We start from the raw sequence: 18,335 nt of genomic DNA on the forward strand, positions 1-18,335 counted from the left end.
TCCAGGCCCACTCAGGGTGTGCTCAGACCCCACTATCAAGCAGGTCTTGGAAGGCCACCACCAAGGGATCCCGACAGAGATCGCGAAGGGTTCTCTCTTGTGTGGGCTGGGAGTGTCCCTTCCCTGGGTGGGTCCTAGAGACCTCCAGCTATGCACACACCAGGCTATCTCAGGCACAGGCGGGGAGTACACTCTGAACAGTGCACGCAGAGCACAAAAGGTTCTAGAGAGCATCGAGTGGCGCCCACACCAGACTCTCCCACACGCAGGCAGGAATGCGTCCAGCCGAGCGGTGACTCTGTGCCCAGCGCAAAGCTGGGGGCTCAAGGACCATGAACTGAAGGCTCCACCACACTCTCTCTGGCATGTGTGTTCACCAGCAGTCCGTGGGCGTAGGCCCGTACCTGTGACCAGGTGCCCCTTAAGATCTTTTGCTCTTTTTGAATGATCTTTTTTTTTTTTTTAATTCAGACTCCAAGTTAATGCTGCTCGCCAACCACAGGGCACTTTCATATTGGGGTATTACTTTCCAGTGGCTCCCTTCCCCTTCTGTTTATCTTCTGATATCAGTCTGAGCATCTCCACTCTGCTTTACCTCTCCACTGGCATCTTCTAACCCCCATAGAGATCCAGAAGTGTATAATCCTACATCTCAGGCTGGTTTCATGGGTGTTCAGAGTGTTCTGGTAGATATGTAGCTCACTTTAGGGGACCGGTTGAAACAGGTTTTCCTATTTCCCTGCCATCTTGCCCCTCCTCCTCCAAAGTGATTTATTTAAGATCATTAGTTGATTTGTGATATGTGAAAGCATTTTAGAAAAGAAGCATAATTTGGGTAAAGTTATTACTCTTTCTTCGGCATTTTTAGGGCTAAGATTGAGGTATCAAGGAATTGTTAAAGAGGATAAAATCACATCAAATTCTTAAGACCCCAGGGCATGGTATTTGTTAGATTTTTTAATAAATTTTAAGATATTATTATGGGGGAAGTAATGCCCTTTTAATGTAGTCAAAATCTAAAGAGGTAATTTTTTTTTTTTACTTTTGCACAAATAACATAGTGTTGAATAACTGTGTAGTGAGATTATGCCTATTCTACTTCACTTGTCTTTAGAATCTTTGACACCTATATTAATTCTTCAATGCATTTTCTCACCTTTGCAATCTACATTGAAAATCCCTTTCTCCAGAAATGGTTTTATCTTCCATGTGGAAACCACGTTCTATACCTTTTTTTGGTCATGTGTCTTTCAACACAACATCTGGTACCATACTAGAAATTTCAAGTGTTTAGTAAATAATTTGTGTGTCCTCTTTTGGCCCACTAATTCCACCTCTGAGAGTTTATAAAAGGAGCTGACTGGAGATATTCCCATCAAGTTATCAGCAAAGGTATTCATTGTAGAATTATTTATATTGTCAAAAAATTGGGGAAAAAAACCTCTGAATCTATATAAATCACGATTTAATTATGAAGACATTTAAAAAAAAGATATTTAAAATAATTTTGTACAGAGATAGTTCATAAATTTTTTCACTGTGTCCTTAAGTGCAAAAAAAAAAAAAAGAATTTATAAAGCAGTATATACAGTGATTTAATGTTCCTAGAAATGTATATGAGTGATGTCCACTGATAGCTGAACCAAAGTATGTGTAAATGACGAGGTCTCTAGTCATTTTAAATCTTGGGGTATTTTTTTTTCCTACAATAAGTAGTAATAAATCAAGAGATATTTTCCTTAAGGATATGCAGTTAATTCAGAAAATAAATTTGTATCTTGTTAGAAAGCTTCACTACCCAACATTTTTGTACTTTCTATTTTGAGTACCTCTGCTATGAGCTCACAAAATCCATGATAAACATTACCAGTAATCCGCCAATTTTTCATCTAAGACAGAAAATTATTAGTTAGTAATTCTGACTTACTGACAGATAACTGAAGTTGCTAGTTGTATTTTTAAGACTGAAATAAAATTAGAACCATGTTCACAAATTTCAAGAGTCGTACACAAACCACAGAATTTTAAGAACCAATTTTTATAGTAAGGAGAATTAACTTTGGAAGTAAGTAGATCTCATTTTAAATCTTGGCTCTGCCACTTGTTAGCTTTATGGGTTTGTGCAAAATGTAAATGATTGGCTTGTGCATTTTAATGGGATTATATATGTAAAGCGCCTGGTATAAAACATGAAATACAGCTAAGAGCTTAATAAAATACAACTTTCACATGTAGCAGCAACAGCAACATTCTCATCAATTATGCTCCTTTTTATTTGAAACAAATGCTTTAATTGGATAAATTTGACCTGTAACCCTGTATAAATTTAAGTTATACACACATTACTTTGATACACTGATATAATAAGGTTGCAACATTATCACTTTATATACTTATTGTACTATAGTACTGTCTATATTCAATATACTGTACATTAGATCTCTGTGGCTCAATACTCATTTTGTGTCTATATCCTGAAACACCATTCATTTTATCCCTCCAGCCCCCATCTCCTGTTAACCACCATTTTTTTAAAAAACATGTTTGACCTTTTAGATTGTACATATAAGTGCTACCATATAGTACTTGTCTTTCTCTGACTTATCTCGCTTAGTATAATATGCTCAAGGTCCGGCCATATTGTTGCAAATGGCAGAATATCCTCCTTTTTCATGGCTGAGTAACTTTCCATTGTACAGCTCTTTTATTCATTAATCCATTGATTGGCATTTGGGTTGTTTCCACATCTTAGCTATTGTGAAGAATGCTGTGTCTAATGCTGCGATAAACACGGGGGGGTGCAAAGATCTCAGCAAATTCGTTTTCATTTCCCTTGGGCATATGCCCAGAATTAGAACTACTGGATCATATAGCAGATCTGTTTTTAACTTTGGGACGAGCCTCCACATGTTTCCCATAGTCGCTGGACTCATCTACATTCCCACCAACAGTGAATAAGGCTTCCCTTTTCACCATATCCTCGGCAGCACCTGTTGTCCCTTACGATGATAATCTGTGCACCTTTTTAAGTCCCTGACAGCACCATGTCTTTATGTGCTGCGTTGTCAGTTAGGGCTACTTCCCAGGGCCATACTTGCCAGCTGGACGACAGGCAAGGTGGAGATTCAGTGCAAAGATTTGGTGGCGCTACTTGACTCAGAGAAGGACTAGGGCAGCTCTGCCTTCAAAAGTCCAAATGAGAAGTAACTGAAACCGAAGTGGAAGTTCTAAATAGTGAGCACAGTGGCAGTCCGGCCTTTTTCCACTGACAGGAATGATCATGCGTTATAGTGTCCTGCTCCCTAAACATGGTCAGTGTATTTCCATCCATGATGAGCTTTAGTTCCACCAAAGACACACTATTTGCTATTTAGCCCTCTCTTTGTTTTAACTTAATTTCCTGGAAAATAAGGATAATTCAGTTTCTCACATACACCATGGGACTTAACTAATGAATATAAAGCATTCTGACCACATCATATTATACAGGCATAAATAATATTATTAATAGGCAGAATGTAATTGACTCAGTAGATATTGTCCCAGAAAGCAGAGCTCATACTCATTCCTACCTGATGTGAAAACTCTTCTACGCCCATTAATCATTGCCTGTGGAATGGAATTAGCAAATCTAGAAAGCTGCCCAACACCAGGATCTCTACACTAATATTTAACATTTTGCCCATTAAAATTCTTTCGACAGAAATAAACTTCAGTTAGAAAGAAACGTCCTTCAGCACTCATTGTCTCATCTACTCCAGAACTGCAGAGACTCTGATCAATGAAACAATAGTTTCTAGTGTCCCTGGAGCCATGAAATGCGTTTTCGTGTCTCTTGCTGCTGTAACTTAGTAATTCATATCAGCACTTGTATTTATAAATCACAGAAGGTTTGTCTGATGGCCAGAGTGCTGGGGAGAAGGGTGCGCCTTTTGTCAGAATGAATAACCTATATTTTAGGACCCAATATCTCCTTGTGCCATTATTTAGTTCCTAGGCTGGAGATTGCCTCTGCCCTCTGATGTTCAGTTCAGTTTTCAGGGCATGATATCTGTTCATTTTCAAGTGCAAAAAAGTCCTCTATGGTAAGCCTCAGCTTAATAAATAATTTCTTAAGATAGTAAATGATTTTCTTTCAGTGTGTTTACTAAAAGGTATAGCACCTGATTTGAGACAGACTTCTAAGAACTGTACAGAATTGTATGGCCTTTTGCTTTTGAGTTAATTAATAAATAAAATGAGGTGATTGATTTTCTAGAGAAGAGGAAATGTCAGTGGCTATATATTCAGAAGACTTATTTTTTACTAAATTCATTTTTTCCAAGTTAGACACTTACAGAATCTTTTAGACAAAAGTATTTTGCAAAAGGCACAAACTGTGACTTTGAGAAGCTCTCGCTCCTATGGGGCAGCTCCAGCAAACAGACTGTCGCCAGAGAGGGGCTAATAAGGCCATAATGAAGATGCAAACGTGGAGCTTTGAGCATGGGTAATTCCACCTGTGGTAGCAATGTGGGATAATGTATTACTAAATTTAATTCGGAAGTTAATCTAAAATATTTGGGAAATACCATGAGACCTGGGTAGCTCAGTGGGTTGGGCAATGGACTCTTGGTTTTGGCTCAGGTCATGATCTCAAGGTCATGGGATCCAGCCCCATATCGGGCTCCTCCCTTCGCACAGAGTCTGCTGGAGAATTCCCTTTCCCTCTCCCTGTGCCTTGCCACCCACCCCCCGCCACCACCACTCACACTCACTCTCTCTTCCAAACAAGTAGATGAAGGCAGATATGTTCTTTAATTATATGACCGTCACCCTGGCAGTCATTATTTTTGCATTTTCTGTTTCAGAGACGCCCAAGCAGATGGCCTGCGATGAAGTTTCGAAGAGGTTCGGGTCATCCTGCCTATGCTGAAGTTGAACCAGTTGGAGAGAAAGAAGGTTTCATTGTCTCAGAGCAGTGCTAAAATTTCTAGGACAGAACAGCACCAGTGCTGGCTTACAGGTGTTAAGACTAAAAATTTGCCTATATCTTTAAGATGCGCACACACACCACACACACACATACACAGGAGCCCTAAGCTGCTATAGCCTAAAGGAGTTGAGATTTCTGGACAAGCCCAGCCCTGGAAAGGTAAAAGAAAAACTAAACCCTATACAAGGTACCACTGACCATTGAACACAGAATTCCCTAGTGGAATGACATTTTATAGTTCACTCAGAACATCTCCTGTGGACTTACCAGAAGTACAAGATGACAGTGCTGTTGGCTTAGGTGCAGGGTTGCAAAGGGATAGAGAAAAAGACAATAATAATAAAGCTTTAGTTCATGAGGGATCTCTACCTTTGGTTCAAATATTCTTCTCTGATGTCTCAAAGATAACTGTGTTCCAAAGCCTGAACCCTTCCTCTCAAAAGAGCAATGATGAATGTTTCAAGATTGCTAAGAGAAACAGCTTGTGGAGCAAAAAACAAACCTAAAATAAGAGGTTTTTCTATCTTTCCACCAGACATGTGGCAAAAGGATTTTGTTTTTCTGGTCTAGATCCACTTGTTCGGACAAGTTCATTATTTTGCAGAATGAATCTTTTATCTGTGCCTACCTCTCCCTTGTTAATGAGTGTCCTTTCTATGCGCTGCCCTTTCTGTGGCTGCCAAGCCCTCGGCTAAGGGTTAGGAGAGAGGGAGTGGCACAGGAGATTTTCGGTTCTCCTGCCTCGGAATAAAACACTTCATTTGGTTTTTAAGATACATTGCCTACGTTTTCCCAACTATCAAATCCTATGAAGCCACAGTTGCTCTTGGCTGAAGGAAACAATACCAAGAGTCCCTTCATCATTTTGGAAGCAAAAACATTAAGGGATTCTAAACATATTGGCGGGGGGGAGGGGGTTGGGTTTTTGGTTTTTTTCCTCCTTACTTTGTGCTGTTTCAGGACTTCAGACCCATGCCATTGTTGATTCCTGTCTACGAAACCATTCAAGTCGGCATATCCCTGGTGATAAAAAGGAATGAAAGAACCCTGCTGAATCATACAGTAATTTTCTTTAAAGCACATAGTAGTTACATAAATATATATATAAATATATTTTTGTTTATAACTAACACAAGGCAGGCTCTTGTGACTCAGAGTGCGTTTGTCATCAAGACAAAAACAAACGCAAAACGCGTTACTGCATACTTCCATAGAGTTGTAAAATAATCCTTAATATTAGAATATTTTTATGTCACTTAGCAAAAGTGGTTCAATTAGTCGCAGTGCCGATCGTTCTCCTGCCTAGTTGAGCCGCTTTTTCATTCCTATAAAACCCTTCCCTCCCTGGCTAAATAATGCAGGTGCAAAATGCTCTTTAGATGGAGTTGACATTTTGCCCCGATGATCATAATCCAGATTTCAAAACTTCTCCACGAATGAGGAAAGCAAAGGCATCGCTTGAGGAGGAAAGTGGTTAATATGTACACTGAGCTCCCAGCGTTTAAATTCAGGTCCTGTGTGTACAATTCCGCAACATCTCGACCCACGAAACTGACATCCTGTGCCAAGACTCTGTAGATTCTTCTAGGGGACGGTGTCCAACATTTGCAGATTCAGGTATCAAGCAGCAGAGATGTCTCATAAGCAGCTCTTTACTAACAGCTCAGCATCTGTATACAGTGTTCGCACAGCACACCATCGGTCTACAAACAGTATCCGATTTTATCTTCACAGTCGTCTGACATAAACTAGTGCCGTCTTCCATCAAATATATTTTGCTTTACATTTTTAAATACCTGATGAGGTTAGTAATTTTTTCCTAACCTACTTAGTTAATAATATCAAAAAAGGACAAAAAAAAAAAAAGAAAAAACCTGACAAGGCGATTGAAGGATGTGATGACAATCTCTCTGCTGTATCTGCATCCAGTTTGTATGAAGTATCCCAACTTATTTCTTGTGGAGTAGGTTTGGTCAGATTAGCAATAACCAAATGACTTGCCAATGTAACTGGTGCAACTGGTATTCTACAAAGACATAAAGAACACATAGACGATTCCTTTTAGGATAAGATGACGCTTCTTCCACTAGCTCTTGTGATAGGTGTGGCTTCCAATAGCAGTAGATTGACAGCTATATAAATCTTATGTATATATCCAACTCCTTACACAATTCTTTGAAGTTGTAATGTTGTCTTTCTTTCTTCAGAGCTCATCTTCCATTTTCTATTAAAAGAATTGGCAATTCTGGAAATGAATAAACAAGAAAGACATAAAATTGAATTGTTCAGTGAACTAAAAGCACCTAGAAATGGGGAAAACTTTTTGGAAGTGTGAGAACCCTTCCTAATGAAAGTAGGAGTCAAAGGTGGTAAAAAGTTTCTGCTGTCTATGAATCTTTTAGTGGTAAGGGGAAAGGCTGGCTAATCCCTTTTTTTTTTTTTCATGAAATTTTTATTCTGTTTTATATTTCTCATTTGTTCCTGGTGGCCATTTACTGCAAAGGAGGAGCAAATGTACATCTTGTTTCTAGAAATTCGGAATGGACATTGATGCTTTGGACTTTACATACATTACATATTAGAAAGGGTACATCTGTTCATTACTTAAATACTATGAACATAGTAGAGAATAACAGTTTTAAAAATTAAGAATAGCAAAAGAACACATACAGACTTCTGAAAAAATCTGATACACAGTGCTACAGAGGAAATAACATTTGGTATAAAGGTCAAGAAAAATGTCTTAAGCCAACCAGATGGCACTGACCACAATGTTAGTTTGGTTTTAAAGTGTTTAGACTTTAAGATAGACTAACAAACAGAAAACTAAAGATAAATAATAAAGTACAGTTTACCTCCATTATTATTTTAGTTTGAGATACCTAGAGCATTTACTGATCTCTCTCACATGGAGCTTCTAGAGTTGTGCCATCCAGTATCCTTTCCACAAGCCAAATTTGGCTATTTAAATTAAAATTAATTAAAATTAAATTTTTTAAAAAGCCACTGAGTTCTTCAATCACTAGTCACATTGTGGCTTGTTGGCTTCCATATTGGACAACACAGCACATTCCCGTCATTGCAGAAAATTCTGTTATACAGGGCTGTAGAGTAGAGGTCTTTCAATTCCCTGTCCTTGAACAAAAGGGAGAAGGAAGAAAAAGAGAAGATTTGGTAGTTCTTGGGTATATCCAAGAGTTTTTGATCTCAAAGAGGCAACATGCTCTAATGAAAAGAATATCAGCTGACACAGCTTTGACTCTCCACTACGTTATCTTGGGAAAATCACTTTAACTTCCATGACTCTCAATTTACAATTTTGGAAAATAAAAATATTTTTGCTCTGTCTTCTTTGCAAGGTTATTATTATGCAGATTAACTAAATGTACAGATGTATAGGCTTTTAAAACCTTCCATCACTGTAACCCATATAAAGTCCAGCCTTGGTCCACTCTCAGCACAAATTTGCTTTCAGAGGAAGAAAAGTCCATCAATCCTAAAAGCATTCAAAGACAAATCAATAAAAAATTTTCTTGAGAAAATGCCAAAGGAGAAATTGCTCGATTTCCCCCCATCTTAATATTTTCTCTTAATATTTCCCCTCTGTCATGTCTCTCCCAACTTTGACTCCACCACCATGACAGAGTTCCTATGTTTATGCTGCTTCTAGTTCAATTCCTTATTGTGTAGAGTCACTTAGACTCTCTAGTTTCTTGTAATTTCCCAGTTAACTCTTCACAACAAAGGCAAGCCCAGGGGCTGACCAGGAGGCTTCTCTTTAGAAGGAAATACCTCTAACATAAATAATTTCAAATATTTATCTCTGCAACACAAATATAAAGGCCCACTATACTAAGATATAAAAATACAAAAATACATGGAACTCAATTTCTAAACTATAAAAGTTTACAAATGCAAATGAAAGGATTACTATTCTTTTAGATTATACTAATATGCAGATAATACATAATGTAATTAGTATAATTTATTTGTTTCTGCGGCCAAAAGTTCTTACATTATTACCTTTCCTGCAGGAGTGTAAACTTGGTTATGTCCTCAAGTGTCTGTTGCCCATTTGAGAAAACGTTTGCCAGAATCCAGACCTTGATTCGAGAAACTTTCCTTCCATGATAAGAAATTAATATTTAAATAAGACTAAATGAGAAATAGATCCTATCATTATGGTTATTCCTCCTGTGAAATGTTATTTTGCTTGGTATTTCTTCGGGCATTTTTCAGATATTTTATTACAGTAAGCTTTACTAATTCCCAAAGATTACTCTAGCTCTTACTTTTCCAACCCACCCCATATTTTGGTATCAACATTCATATGCCAGAATCATGGCGAGTCATCTAATCCAAGCTCTTCATGTTACAGATCAGAAAACTGACTCCCAGAAAGATATGGTTATTTTTCCAGCGTCAGAATTGGGTCTTGAACTTAAAACTTCCTTCTGGTAATTTCTGTTACCATTTTTCTTGCCTATACCCCTTCATCACTTAAGACCAACCAAGTAGCTTAGAAGACACAGTCTTAATAAGGCTAACTTTATCTGTAGTATTGACTCTTCTTAATATAGAATAATATAGAACTTTGGACCAATCTTCCTCTGTCATGTTCATAAGAATAGTACCATTTTTTTTATATAAGTTTTATCTCAACTTTTTTTTTCCTAAATTTTTTTTTAAAGATTTTATTTATTTATTTGACAGACAGAGATCACAAGTAGGCAGAGAGGCAGGCAGAGAGAGAGAGAGAGGAGGAAGCAGGCTCTCTGCGGAGCAGACAGCCCAATGCGGGGCTTGATCCCAGGACCCTGGGATCATGACCTGAGCCGAAGGCAGAGGCTTTAACCCACTGAGCCACCCAGGCGCCCCTCTTTTTTTTTTTTTAAGATTTCATTTATTTATTTGACAGAGAGAGATCACAAGCAGACGGAAAGGCAGGCAGAGAGAGAGGGGGAAGCAGGCTCCTTGCTGAGCAGAGAGCCCGATGCAGGACTCCATCCCAGGACCCTGAGATCATGACCTGAGCCAAAGGCAGCAGCTTAACCCACTGAACCACCCAGGCACCCCAGAATAGTAACATCTTTATGACAAACAGTGATTTCAAGTTCTAGCCATTACAGTGTCTTTATTTGGTTTTGCATGCCCTTCTCACACCTACCTGTGGTCATCTGTCAGCAACACTATTTTTTGTCATTTAAGATCATTATACATTTGTTTCAATTCTTCCCAAATTCATCTGAAAACTAAGAATCTTCATAGTATATTTTCTTACAACATATATAATCACAATTTTTGTTTTTTAAACCATTTGAACTTTTTTGCCATAGGAAGGTTTTTTGAGCAAATAGTATGAGGTCTGTGGCATTACCTATTCATATTATGTTGTGTTTATAAAGCACTTTACCTTTTGTGGAGCACTTTGATTCATCCCTTTATTTGTTCACTCATTCAGCCACTCGGTTTACTTAAATATTTATTGAGCACCTGCTGGAACCAAGTTCTCATGCTGGACCTATGGTGTATAGTGATAAATACAAACAGTGAGAGATCAGGCACATTGAATGATAATTGTAACATGATGGAATCCTCAAGCACAACTTCGCAAGTAGGGTCAGATCAATATTACTCTATACAACTTCCAATTCCAATTGTCTATTATCCTTAGATAGGGAACTATCAGGTATTTGCCTGAAGAATGTTTCAGAAATATGACATATCATTGGGTACCAGTTCTGTTTGCTCTATTTTTAAATGGTTTGTAAGTTTCATTCATGAGAACAAAAAGTGACTCATCCAAAGTTGTCCCCGACCCAGGAGGACTTCCCAGGTCACTTGAACTTTTTCTGACTAGATGTGACCATTCGCTTTCTTGTGCCAGTATTCTCTGAATGTTCAACATCATAGTTTTCAGGTATTCCAAAAACACCAATATATCAAAGAAGCATTTGCACTTTAAGTGTGTGTGATCATCATGTCGCTAATTAGACTGCCTCAGCCATTCTCAACCTCAGCACTGTTGACATTTTGGGTCCCCTAATTCTTTGTGGGGTGGGAGGGTAGGGTGGAAATAGCCCCATGTGTTATAGGGCACATATGAGAGCTTCTAGGCATCTTCTGTTGGTTTTATGCCAGTAACGCTCTCGCTCTCTCTCTCTCTCTCTCTCACACTCACACACACACAGACACACACAGTGACAACTAAAGAGGTCTCCAGATATTTCCAAATGTCCCCAGATTGGGATTGGGAAAACTGCCGAATTATCTAATAAGCAAAATATATCAGGAGAAAAATAAAAAGAAATGTTTCTTTTTCACTTGTCACTTAAACTTTAGGGTAGTTCGTTTTTTGTTTTTTTTATTTATAGTAAGACTTGGAATCATAAACTGTTTGAATTAGAAAGGACGTAAAAGTCACTACTTCAGTTACAAGCCAACATCATCCTTACCTATTTCCCCATCTCTCAGGTTAACAAATTTATTGAGAGAAAATCAGAAGATTGGTTATCTCTGGAAACTTGGAAATTGGTTTTTTTCATAGCAAGAGATAAGGCTGTTGGGTAATTACGTTTTGCTGCTATAATAGTAGATGCTGTGACGTTAGCTTCAGTGTAGGGACTCGGGGTCATACAACTTCAGTATCACAGGCTCTGTTTTGAGGAGTTTCCTATCTGTCATATCACACAGCTCCAAATCTTGGTCCTTCATCTTTGCCTTCAACATGCACATAGAAGTTGAAGTTTGGTACATTGAATTTTAAGTATATCTGGAATGAGCTTTCTATGTCTGATATTCTGTTATTTCTATTTCTATACCTGGTTTTTTTTTATGGTCCCTCTAGAATAAAAAATTACCATCTTGAGCTATTGAAAATTGGAAATTTCTGAGTGGTGATATTGAAATCTGTCAAGCCCAAGTTCCTAATGATTTGATGTGCCTTATGTCAGTTCTCCTGTTAGATCAGTGATTTTCTGGGGTTAACTGTGCATCAAGTGAGTCACACTTGTTTCTATACTGCACCAGTTGGAAAGCTTGGTGGAGTTTTACAAAGAGAGCCACTCAAGAATATATTCCTAGAAATAACAGCAAACCCTCAACTGGAATATCGGGCCTCCCCTTAATCCCTTTGCTAACCAGACTTTGGGAGCATCATAACCATTTACTACAAGTTGCTACTATGCCGACACAATGGAAAGCCTTGATTACAAAGCCTAAAGAATATTGAGGAGCTCACACAGAAAGCACTGTTGAAAGACAATCCTAGAAACCAGAAAGCTTCAGCCGAGGAGACCCTCAGTGTGTCTTCTCTACCATGGTCCTATCAGACAGTTTGATGTCACATAACATTTTGATTAAGCTGATCTTCTAATTTCGGCGGAAATTGGAATGCATCTGCCTGCTTGTAACTGGACATAACTTTTAAACCATCCAACTGCCACTGCTCTCCCAGTGATGATTCCAAAGAAGATGGTAATTTTTGTATGATAGTAATTATTCAAGTAAAATCGCATAATTTCTTGAATCACTTCTCCCCGACACGTTTATGAAGTACATCATCTTTGACTTCTCAGTAGTGCATTTATTATGAATGACTGAATTATGTCTAGAGAAATAAATGCTCAAAACTCGTTATTATAAGTGAATTTCCAGATCACTGTTGACACTAAATAAAAGATTCTATGATTTTAAATCCAGAATATAAGACTGGGGATGGGGAATAATATAAATCATATACTGGTCCTCATCTTTTTCTAATTTCTAAAATTTACTAACATTTGAGGATTATGAAAAAAAATCTAATGGAATAAAGCAAAAATTTTTAAACTGGCAGATAGTGATATATTTGTTTTGATTCTGGTTGAAAATCTCTATGATTTCTCTCATTCCCAATGATATGTTATTTTTTTAAAAAAAGAGTCTCTCTCTTCCCTAGCATTACAAAAACAATATTTTCATGACCAAAATATCACTTACTGATGATGCAGCTATAAACCTTTGTGCCTGTTGCATAGATACGTAGCATGAAACCTATTTTAGAAGTTTGCTATGTGGGGAGAGGTATAAACATAGGAGTGGGTGGGTGAATATGAGCCACAAGAAAATTAAAGATTGACGTATGCTATCGAGCAAAAGTTTCACCTTCTTCAGAGCAATGTACAGATCAATAGTAGACAAAGATCAGCTCATAATTAGGTCATTCAGACATTCAGACACTGGAGCACAGATCTTGCCCATTAGCCTAGAACACAGGTCATATACAGAAAGTCAGGGATGTCTCCAATTAATCTGAAACTCAACCATCATCCACCTGTACTTCTTCTATGGCACAATCCTAAAATCATGAAGGCCCCTGCTCTCGGAAACTGGGTTACTTACAGTCAATTAAGGGCCAAAAAGAGGCATTTCCATTCAGTTCCATCTGACTTACAAGTCATGTTCTTTTGTTCCCTTGTGCCAGAGAACATGAGATAGCCAACCACACAGAGGCAATAAAATGCACTAAAAAGAAAATAAATTTTCCTGAGGGAAGGAGAAGAGAGGATACTTTCACCTGTGAACCCAGAGCTGAATCTGTGTGATGTTTGACCATCTCGGGACCTTCTTGTACTATCAACTAGACACATAGTCAAGTCCAAGCAACCATTTTTAAGGTGGTTTGAACAAAAACACGCTCAGACTGTCATATTTATAGCAGAGAAATAAAAACCCAAATTCAGTGTCCTCCACTAGACTACTCTGAAAATACCCTCAAAGTGAAGTCAGAGCTTTCCTTGCTGAGACCTGTTAAAATCATTTTAGGGCAATGAAATAAGGTTCTTTAGACACAGACATTTTGTGTACATTGTAGCTCACTCTCAGAGCCCTAGCTGAGAAGGGGAAAGTCTTTTCATAGGCTGGTCAAAACAAATCTCTCATTGGCCTCATTTGAGACATTTGGACAGTGCCTGGGAAGTACATTATTTTCAGGGGGAAAAAAAGAGACAGCCTTTTTTGCATGCCAGCTGGGATCATGGGAACTTCCAATGCCAGGAATTTACTACTGTTTCTGGTAATTCTGCTTGTAGTCATCTGCAATGTTGAAGTGTGAAAAGAGAAGAAGCTAGGCACCCGGGGGGCTGTCTGCGTTTTATGCCAGTTGCACCAGCGCAGGGAATATTTTTAAATGCATTTTGAAGTGGGTAGAATTGTACCCTTTGTCAGAATCACAAGGCTCACTGTTGTGCTCCTGAAAGAGAACACTGGGGGAAATCTGACCCTCTAAACCCAGTCAGCCCCTACAAAAGGAAAGACTGCGTGGGAGAGCACAGCACATGGCAAGTTTGTTTCTCACTGTTTTTCCAAAGCCCCATACTCACATCGAGGACGTGTCTTTCAGGTGAAGGTGAATCTTGCAGAGGTTTTCCAGAATTTTGCTTTAATCCAGGGTTTGGAAAACTGAGCACTTTAAATTTACTCCAGTCTCTGGGCGTCTTTCCTATTTCCTCTGCCATGTCAGTGAGACATTCTGAGCCTACATTCTTCCATGGCCGAATAACGTACACATACTTCCTGATGACCTCACGCTTGACGTACCTGAACCTGCAAATGTAGAATGATTGTACATGAATTTGCACTAATGGTGTCTGATAGCAGACGAGGTGTGACCTTTACTGAAACCGATGGTTTAAATTCAAGAACTCAGATGCTCTGTACTTCTGCAAGCTTCCTGATTATTATCACTGTAAGATTAATTATCTAAGTTTGAATGTATTTCCTTAGAGTTCATTAATTTGCCATCTATTTTACCTGGGGATCATTATGATTGCAATAAGTCATTAATGTTTTCCTCACACAGCTACTTAAACTAAGTTTTTCTGCAACTCTGGTTCTGCTTACAGTATGTGGGAAATCTTCATTTTTTTTTCCTAGTAAAAATTTTGTAAGAAAGCCGGTGTATCGATGGCCATGGTGACACAGTTCATCTTAAAAAGGTCTGGAAGCTGGTGGTGACCAAATGTTATCTGTGTTGTCTCTGTTGATTGCTATTTTCAGAATTAAACTCTGTTTTTCACTTACAGTTGGAGTCAACAAATTGGGGATTTTAGAAGGGGAGAAGGGAACAATTTGTGTAATACTGCTGTCATATTTGACTACATATTAAAAACAATAAATGATCATTTTGTTTTAATTTCTTAAATACTTTTATCCTGGTCTTTCAACGTACTTATGTTTCATTTCCACTACTAGTTTTGGAACATTTTACTTACAGAAGAAATTTTGCTGTGTCCAGAGGCACGGGCTAAGGACAAGGTAGAAAATCCTCTTGATTCTAACCTGCCTTGATACCAGCTAGAGCAAGCTGGAGAAAAGGAAGGACCTAGAACATCATAGTTCGCAGCTGGGTGGAGGCTTGGTTCCTGCCTCTGCCCTTCAAAGTACAGAGGCCCTGGTTGATTTCTAGATAGACAGGTGGGACCTAGCTGCCTGTTGAACTCTAAGTGCTAGAATCAGTCAAGGTGCTTCCACTGAGCTCCTGACCTTGTCACTAGTCTTCGTTTGGGAGCTCCAGTGGTTTTCCAAATGTATTACTGAAGGTTCTCTCTTATTCCATCCCCCTTGTTCTGAACTAGAAATGATGGTACCTCTCGCTCCAGGGGCTTTTGAATGTGCGCCCCAACTAATTTATGCAGAATATCTGAAGAGAAATGTTCTGAGCTCCAAAGATCCTTTCCCTGGTTTGTCACCCATCATTCCTGGACCATCCTTTGCACAACCCCAGGTGTGCACCGGCCTGAACCCAGGCCTGGGAAGCAAATGCTGGAAGCTGCTGTGGGGGCTCCCAGTCAGTCCCGGGCATTTCTCGAGCCATTGCTCAGGGCAATTCAATAATGGTTTTTCAAGCCTTACCTCTGTATGGGTCTTTTGGGCTATATCGATGAAGCTTTGATAACATGGAGTAAATTCAGAACTGCGATTTTAAGTGGTGTAAATTGGCTATAGGTTGCCAAAAGGGAAAAATTACTCGTGCAAATCACGCAACTTTCCCTAATAAGAGAAAAACATCTAAACCGGTGTTTATAGTGTGCCATTTTCTTGGAAAGTAAAAATGTTAAAGAAAAAATGCTCCTGATGATCATACAGCATTTAAATTAGCTATAGATACATATCGCTTATAACTCGAGAGAGCAGGTTTTCTCCTTAGAGATCCTTATTCCAAACCATTCTTTCCAGAATCTAAGCCTTCTGACAGGCAGTTGGGAAATTTTCCGCCTCAGTTGATCTTAACAAATATTTGTTAATGTCTAATCTATGCTATGCAGTGGCTTGATTCAGAGCTACCAAAACAAACAAACAAACAAAAACCAACATCCCTGCTTTTAATTAGTCCACAGCCTTGTGGGGGAGGCAAACATCTACACAAATAGGCAAATTAAGTATTTTAGGTCCCAGAATAGAACTATTTCCGCAGTATACTGCAGTCCCAGGCACGGGGGGTGGGGGTGCGGGCAGAAGAGTTCATTATGGATGAAAAGAGGTCAGGAGAACTTCCGTAGAGCCAGTGATATCTGAACGTGGTCCAGAAAGGGCAGAAGGCTTTCACCAGGGGACAGCATGAGCATACCAGAGGGTGGCTCTGAGCAAACAGGCGGGCCAGGGCAGAGAGGCGGCTGGGGAGGAGGCAGAGGCCAGAGACTTAAAGCCCTCAATGATGTCCACAGGACCTCACAGGGTATCTTCAGAGCAATAGGTGCACTTGAAAATTTTAAGGCAGAAGAGCCATATAAACCAAACTTTTTTAGAAAGATCACCCAACAGGCAAAGTCATGGGTGAATTGCAGGGGAGAACACTGAGAGACCATTCTGGAGACAAGTGCTCAGTTCTGGCTACCGTTCTATGACTACTGTTCTTTCTTAGTTTTCAGATCTTAGCCTCCATGTCTTTGGTCCTCTCCTAATAAAACCCAAGCCCACCAGCAAGTATGAAATGCCCCCCTCCCCTGCAGCCACCCTTTCCAGCAAATTACACGTTCCCGTTCTCCCAAGGAAGTAGCACAATACAATCTGACACATTTTCCCATGAAATCAGCAGGAACCGCCTGGGTGTACCCAACTCTTTCAACAACAAGAACTCCCTTCTCCATCTTCTAAAAGTCCCAGGCAATCCAGACAACCAAGACTGCCTGAGGTGGAGGTTAAGCTTCCCCCACGATGACGGTAACATGGGAAATTGACAGATATCGTCAATTTCCTTATAGTTGAGATAGACTTATTAATTGAAGTATTTGAAGTTTGACTCTAAGCTGCTGTCCCTAAAATAAATGAACAAATGATTTTTTAAAAGATTTATTTATTTGAGAGAGTGAGAGAGCGAGAGAGAGAAAGAGAGAGCGTGCACGCATGATAGGGGGAAGGGCAGAGGGAGAAGGAGAGAGAGCCTCAAGCGGACTCTGCACTGAGCACAGAGCCCAATGTGGGGCTTGATCTCATAACCTCAAGATCATGACAAGATTCAGATGCTTAACTGAACCACTCAGGCACCCCAAGTGATTTTTTTTAATGTTAATAGTAACCCATGGAGTTGTCCTTAGAATTAATGAGTTAGTAAATGCTCAGTCAGGACTATCTGTTGTTCCTACAAAGCTCAGCAAATCCAAATTACAGAAAGGAACTGGAAAGATCAAATGATTTCTGAGGCCAGTGGGGATACGAGGCACGATGAAGCTTCCAGCGTGGTTACAGTCAAATGTCAGTAAAGGGTAGAACTGGATCTCAGATCCAGTGGGGAAACAATGAAGTCAAGATTGACAGAAACTACCGACAAAGCCTCAGAGATCTGAAGTAGTCCACAGTAAGATGATTTCAAAGCAAACTGCTTCTGGATAATTTGAGAGTCAGTTGAAGTATTTCAGAGCTCTTCGAGAAAGCAGATGAACACCTGATTTAGTCATCGGGGAGACTGAAGATACCGTCCTATAGAAGGCTCTGCATTTAGAGAGCTTGGCTTTCCTGCTTAAGTGCTGTCTCATTACAGCGCAGTGGAGCTTGGGCCTTGGAGGTGGAAGGAGCTGGGAAGGCAGAAGGCAAGTTTTGAGATACTCCTCTATGCCTCCGGTTTATAGCCAGCCACATTTCACACACACACCCTACTGCCTCCACTGGCTTAGCAGGAATCCAAGAAGGGCAGATGAGAGTGCAGGACAGAGAAAAGATAAAGTTTCTGACTAGAACCCACTGCCTTCACTGGTTCCGATTTCCCCGAACCAGACATTAAGAAATGTCATCTGTACTCCTGTGTCTTCAAATCTAAATGAAGAGTCCTTACAGTTTTTGGAAATTTCAAAAATGTGTCCAAGAGAGAAAACCAATGAGAGTC

At 39.4% G+C, this 18,335-nt stretch overlaps 1 protein-coding gene and 1 long non-coding RNA gene across 4 annotated transcripts in view; one reads left to right on the forward strand and one right to left on the reverse strand.

Moving 5' to 3' along the window:
* PLXDC2 (plexin domain containing 2) overlaps nucleotides 1–15,158 on the forward strand; it is a 490,615-nt gene extending 475,457 nt beyond the window's left edge. For all 3 annotated transcript variants that reach the window (XM_082742067.1, XM_082742069.1, XM_082742068.1), the window contains one exon: nucleotides 4,851–15,158. In XM_082742067.1, coding sequence (XP_082598193.1) covers nucleotides 4,851–4,967 — 117 coding nt within the window. In that variant the 3' untranslated portion in view covers nucleotides 4,968–15,158. The remainder of the gene's footprint in view (nucleotides 1–4,850) is intronic.
* Nucleotides 1,449–5,974, reverse strand: LOC309870051. Its single transcript, XR_014314453.1, has 2 exons — nucleotides 5,921–5,974; nucleotides 1,449–3,400 (listed from the first exon to the last, which is right to left on the reverse strand). It is a non-coding gene; the product is annotated as an uncharacterized lncRNA (long non-coding RNA).
* Nucleotides 15,159–18,335: the final 3,177 nt, after the last annotated feature.

The sequence above is a fragment of the Mustela nivalis genome (genome assembly GCF_964662115.1).
Source record: "Mustela nivalis genome assembly, chromosome: 7".
NCBI classification, from domain to species: Eukaryota; Metazoa; Chordata; class Mammalia; order Carnivora; family Mustelidae; genus Mustela; species Mustela nivalis.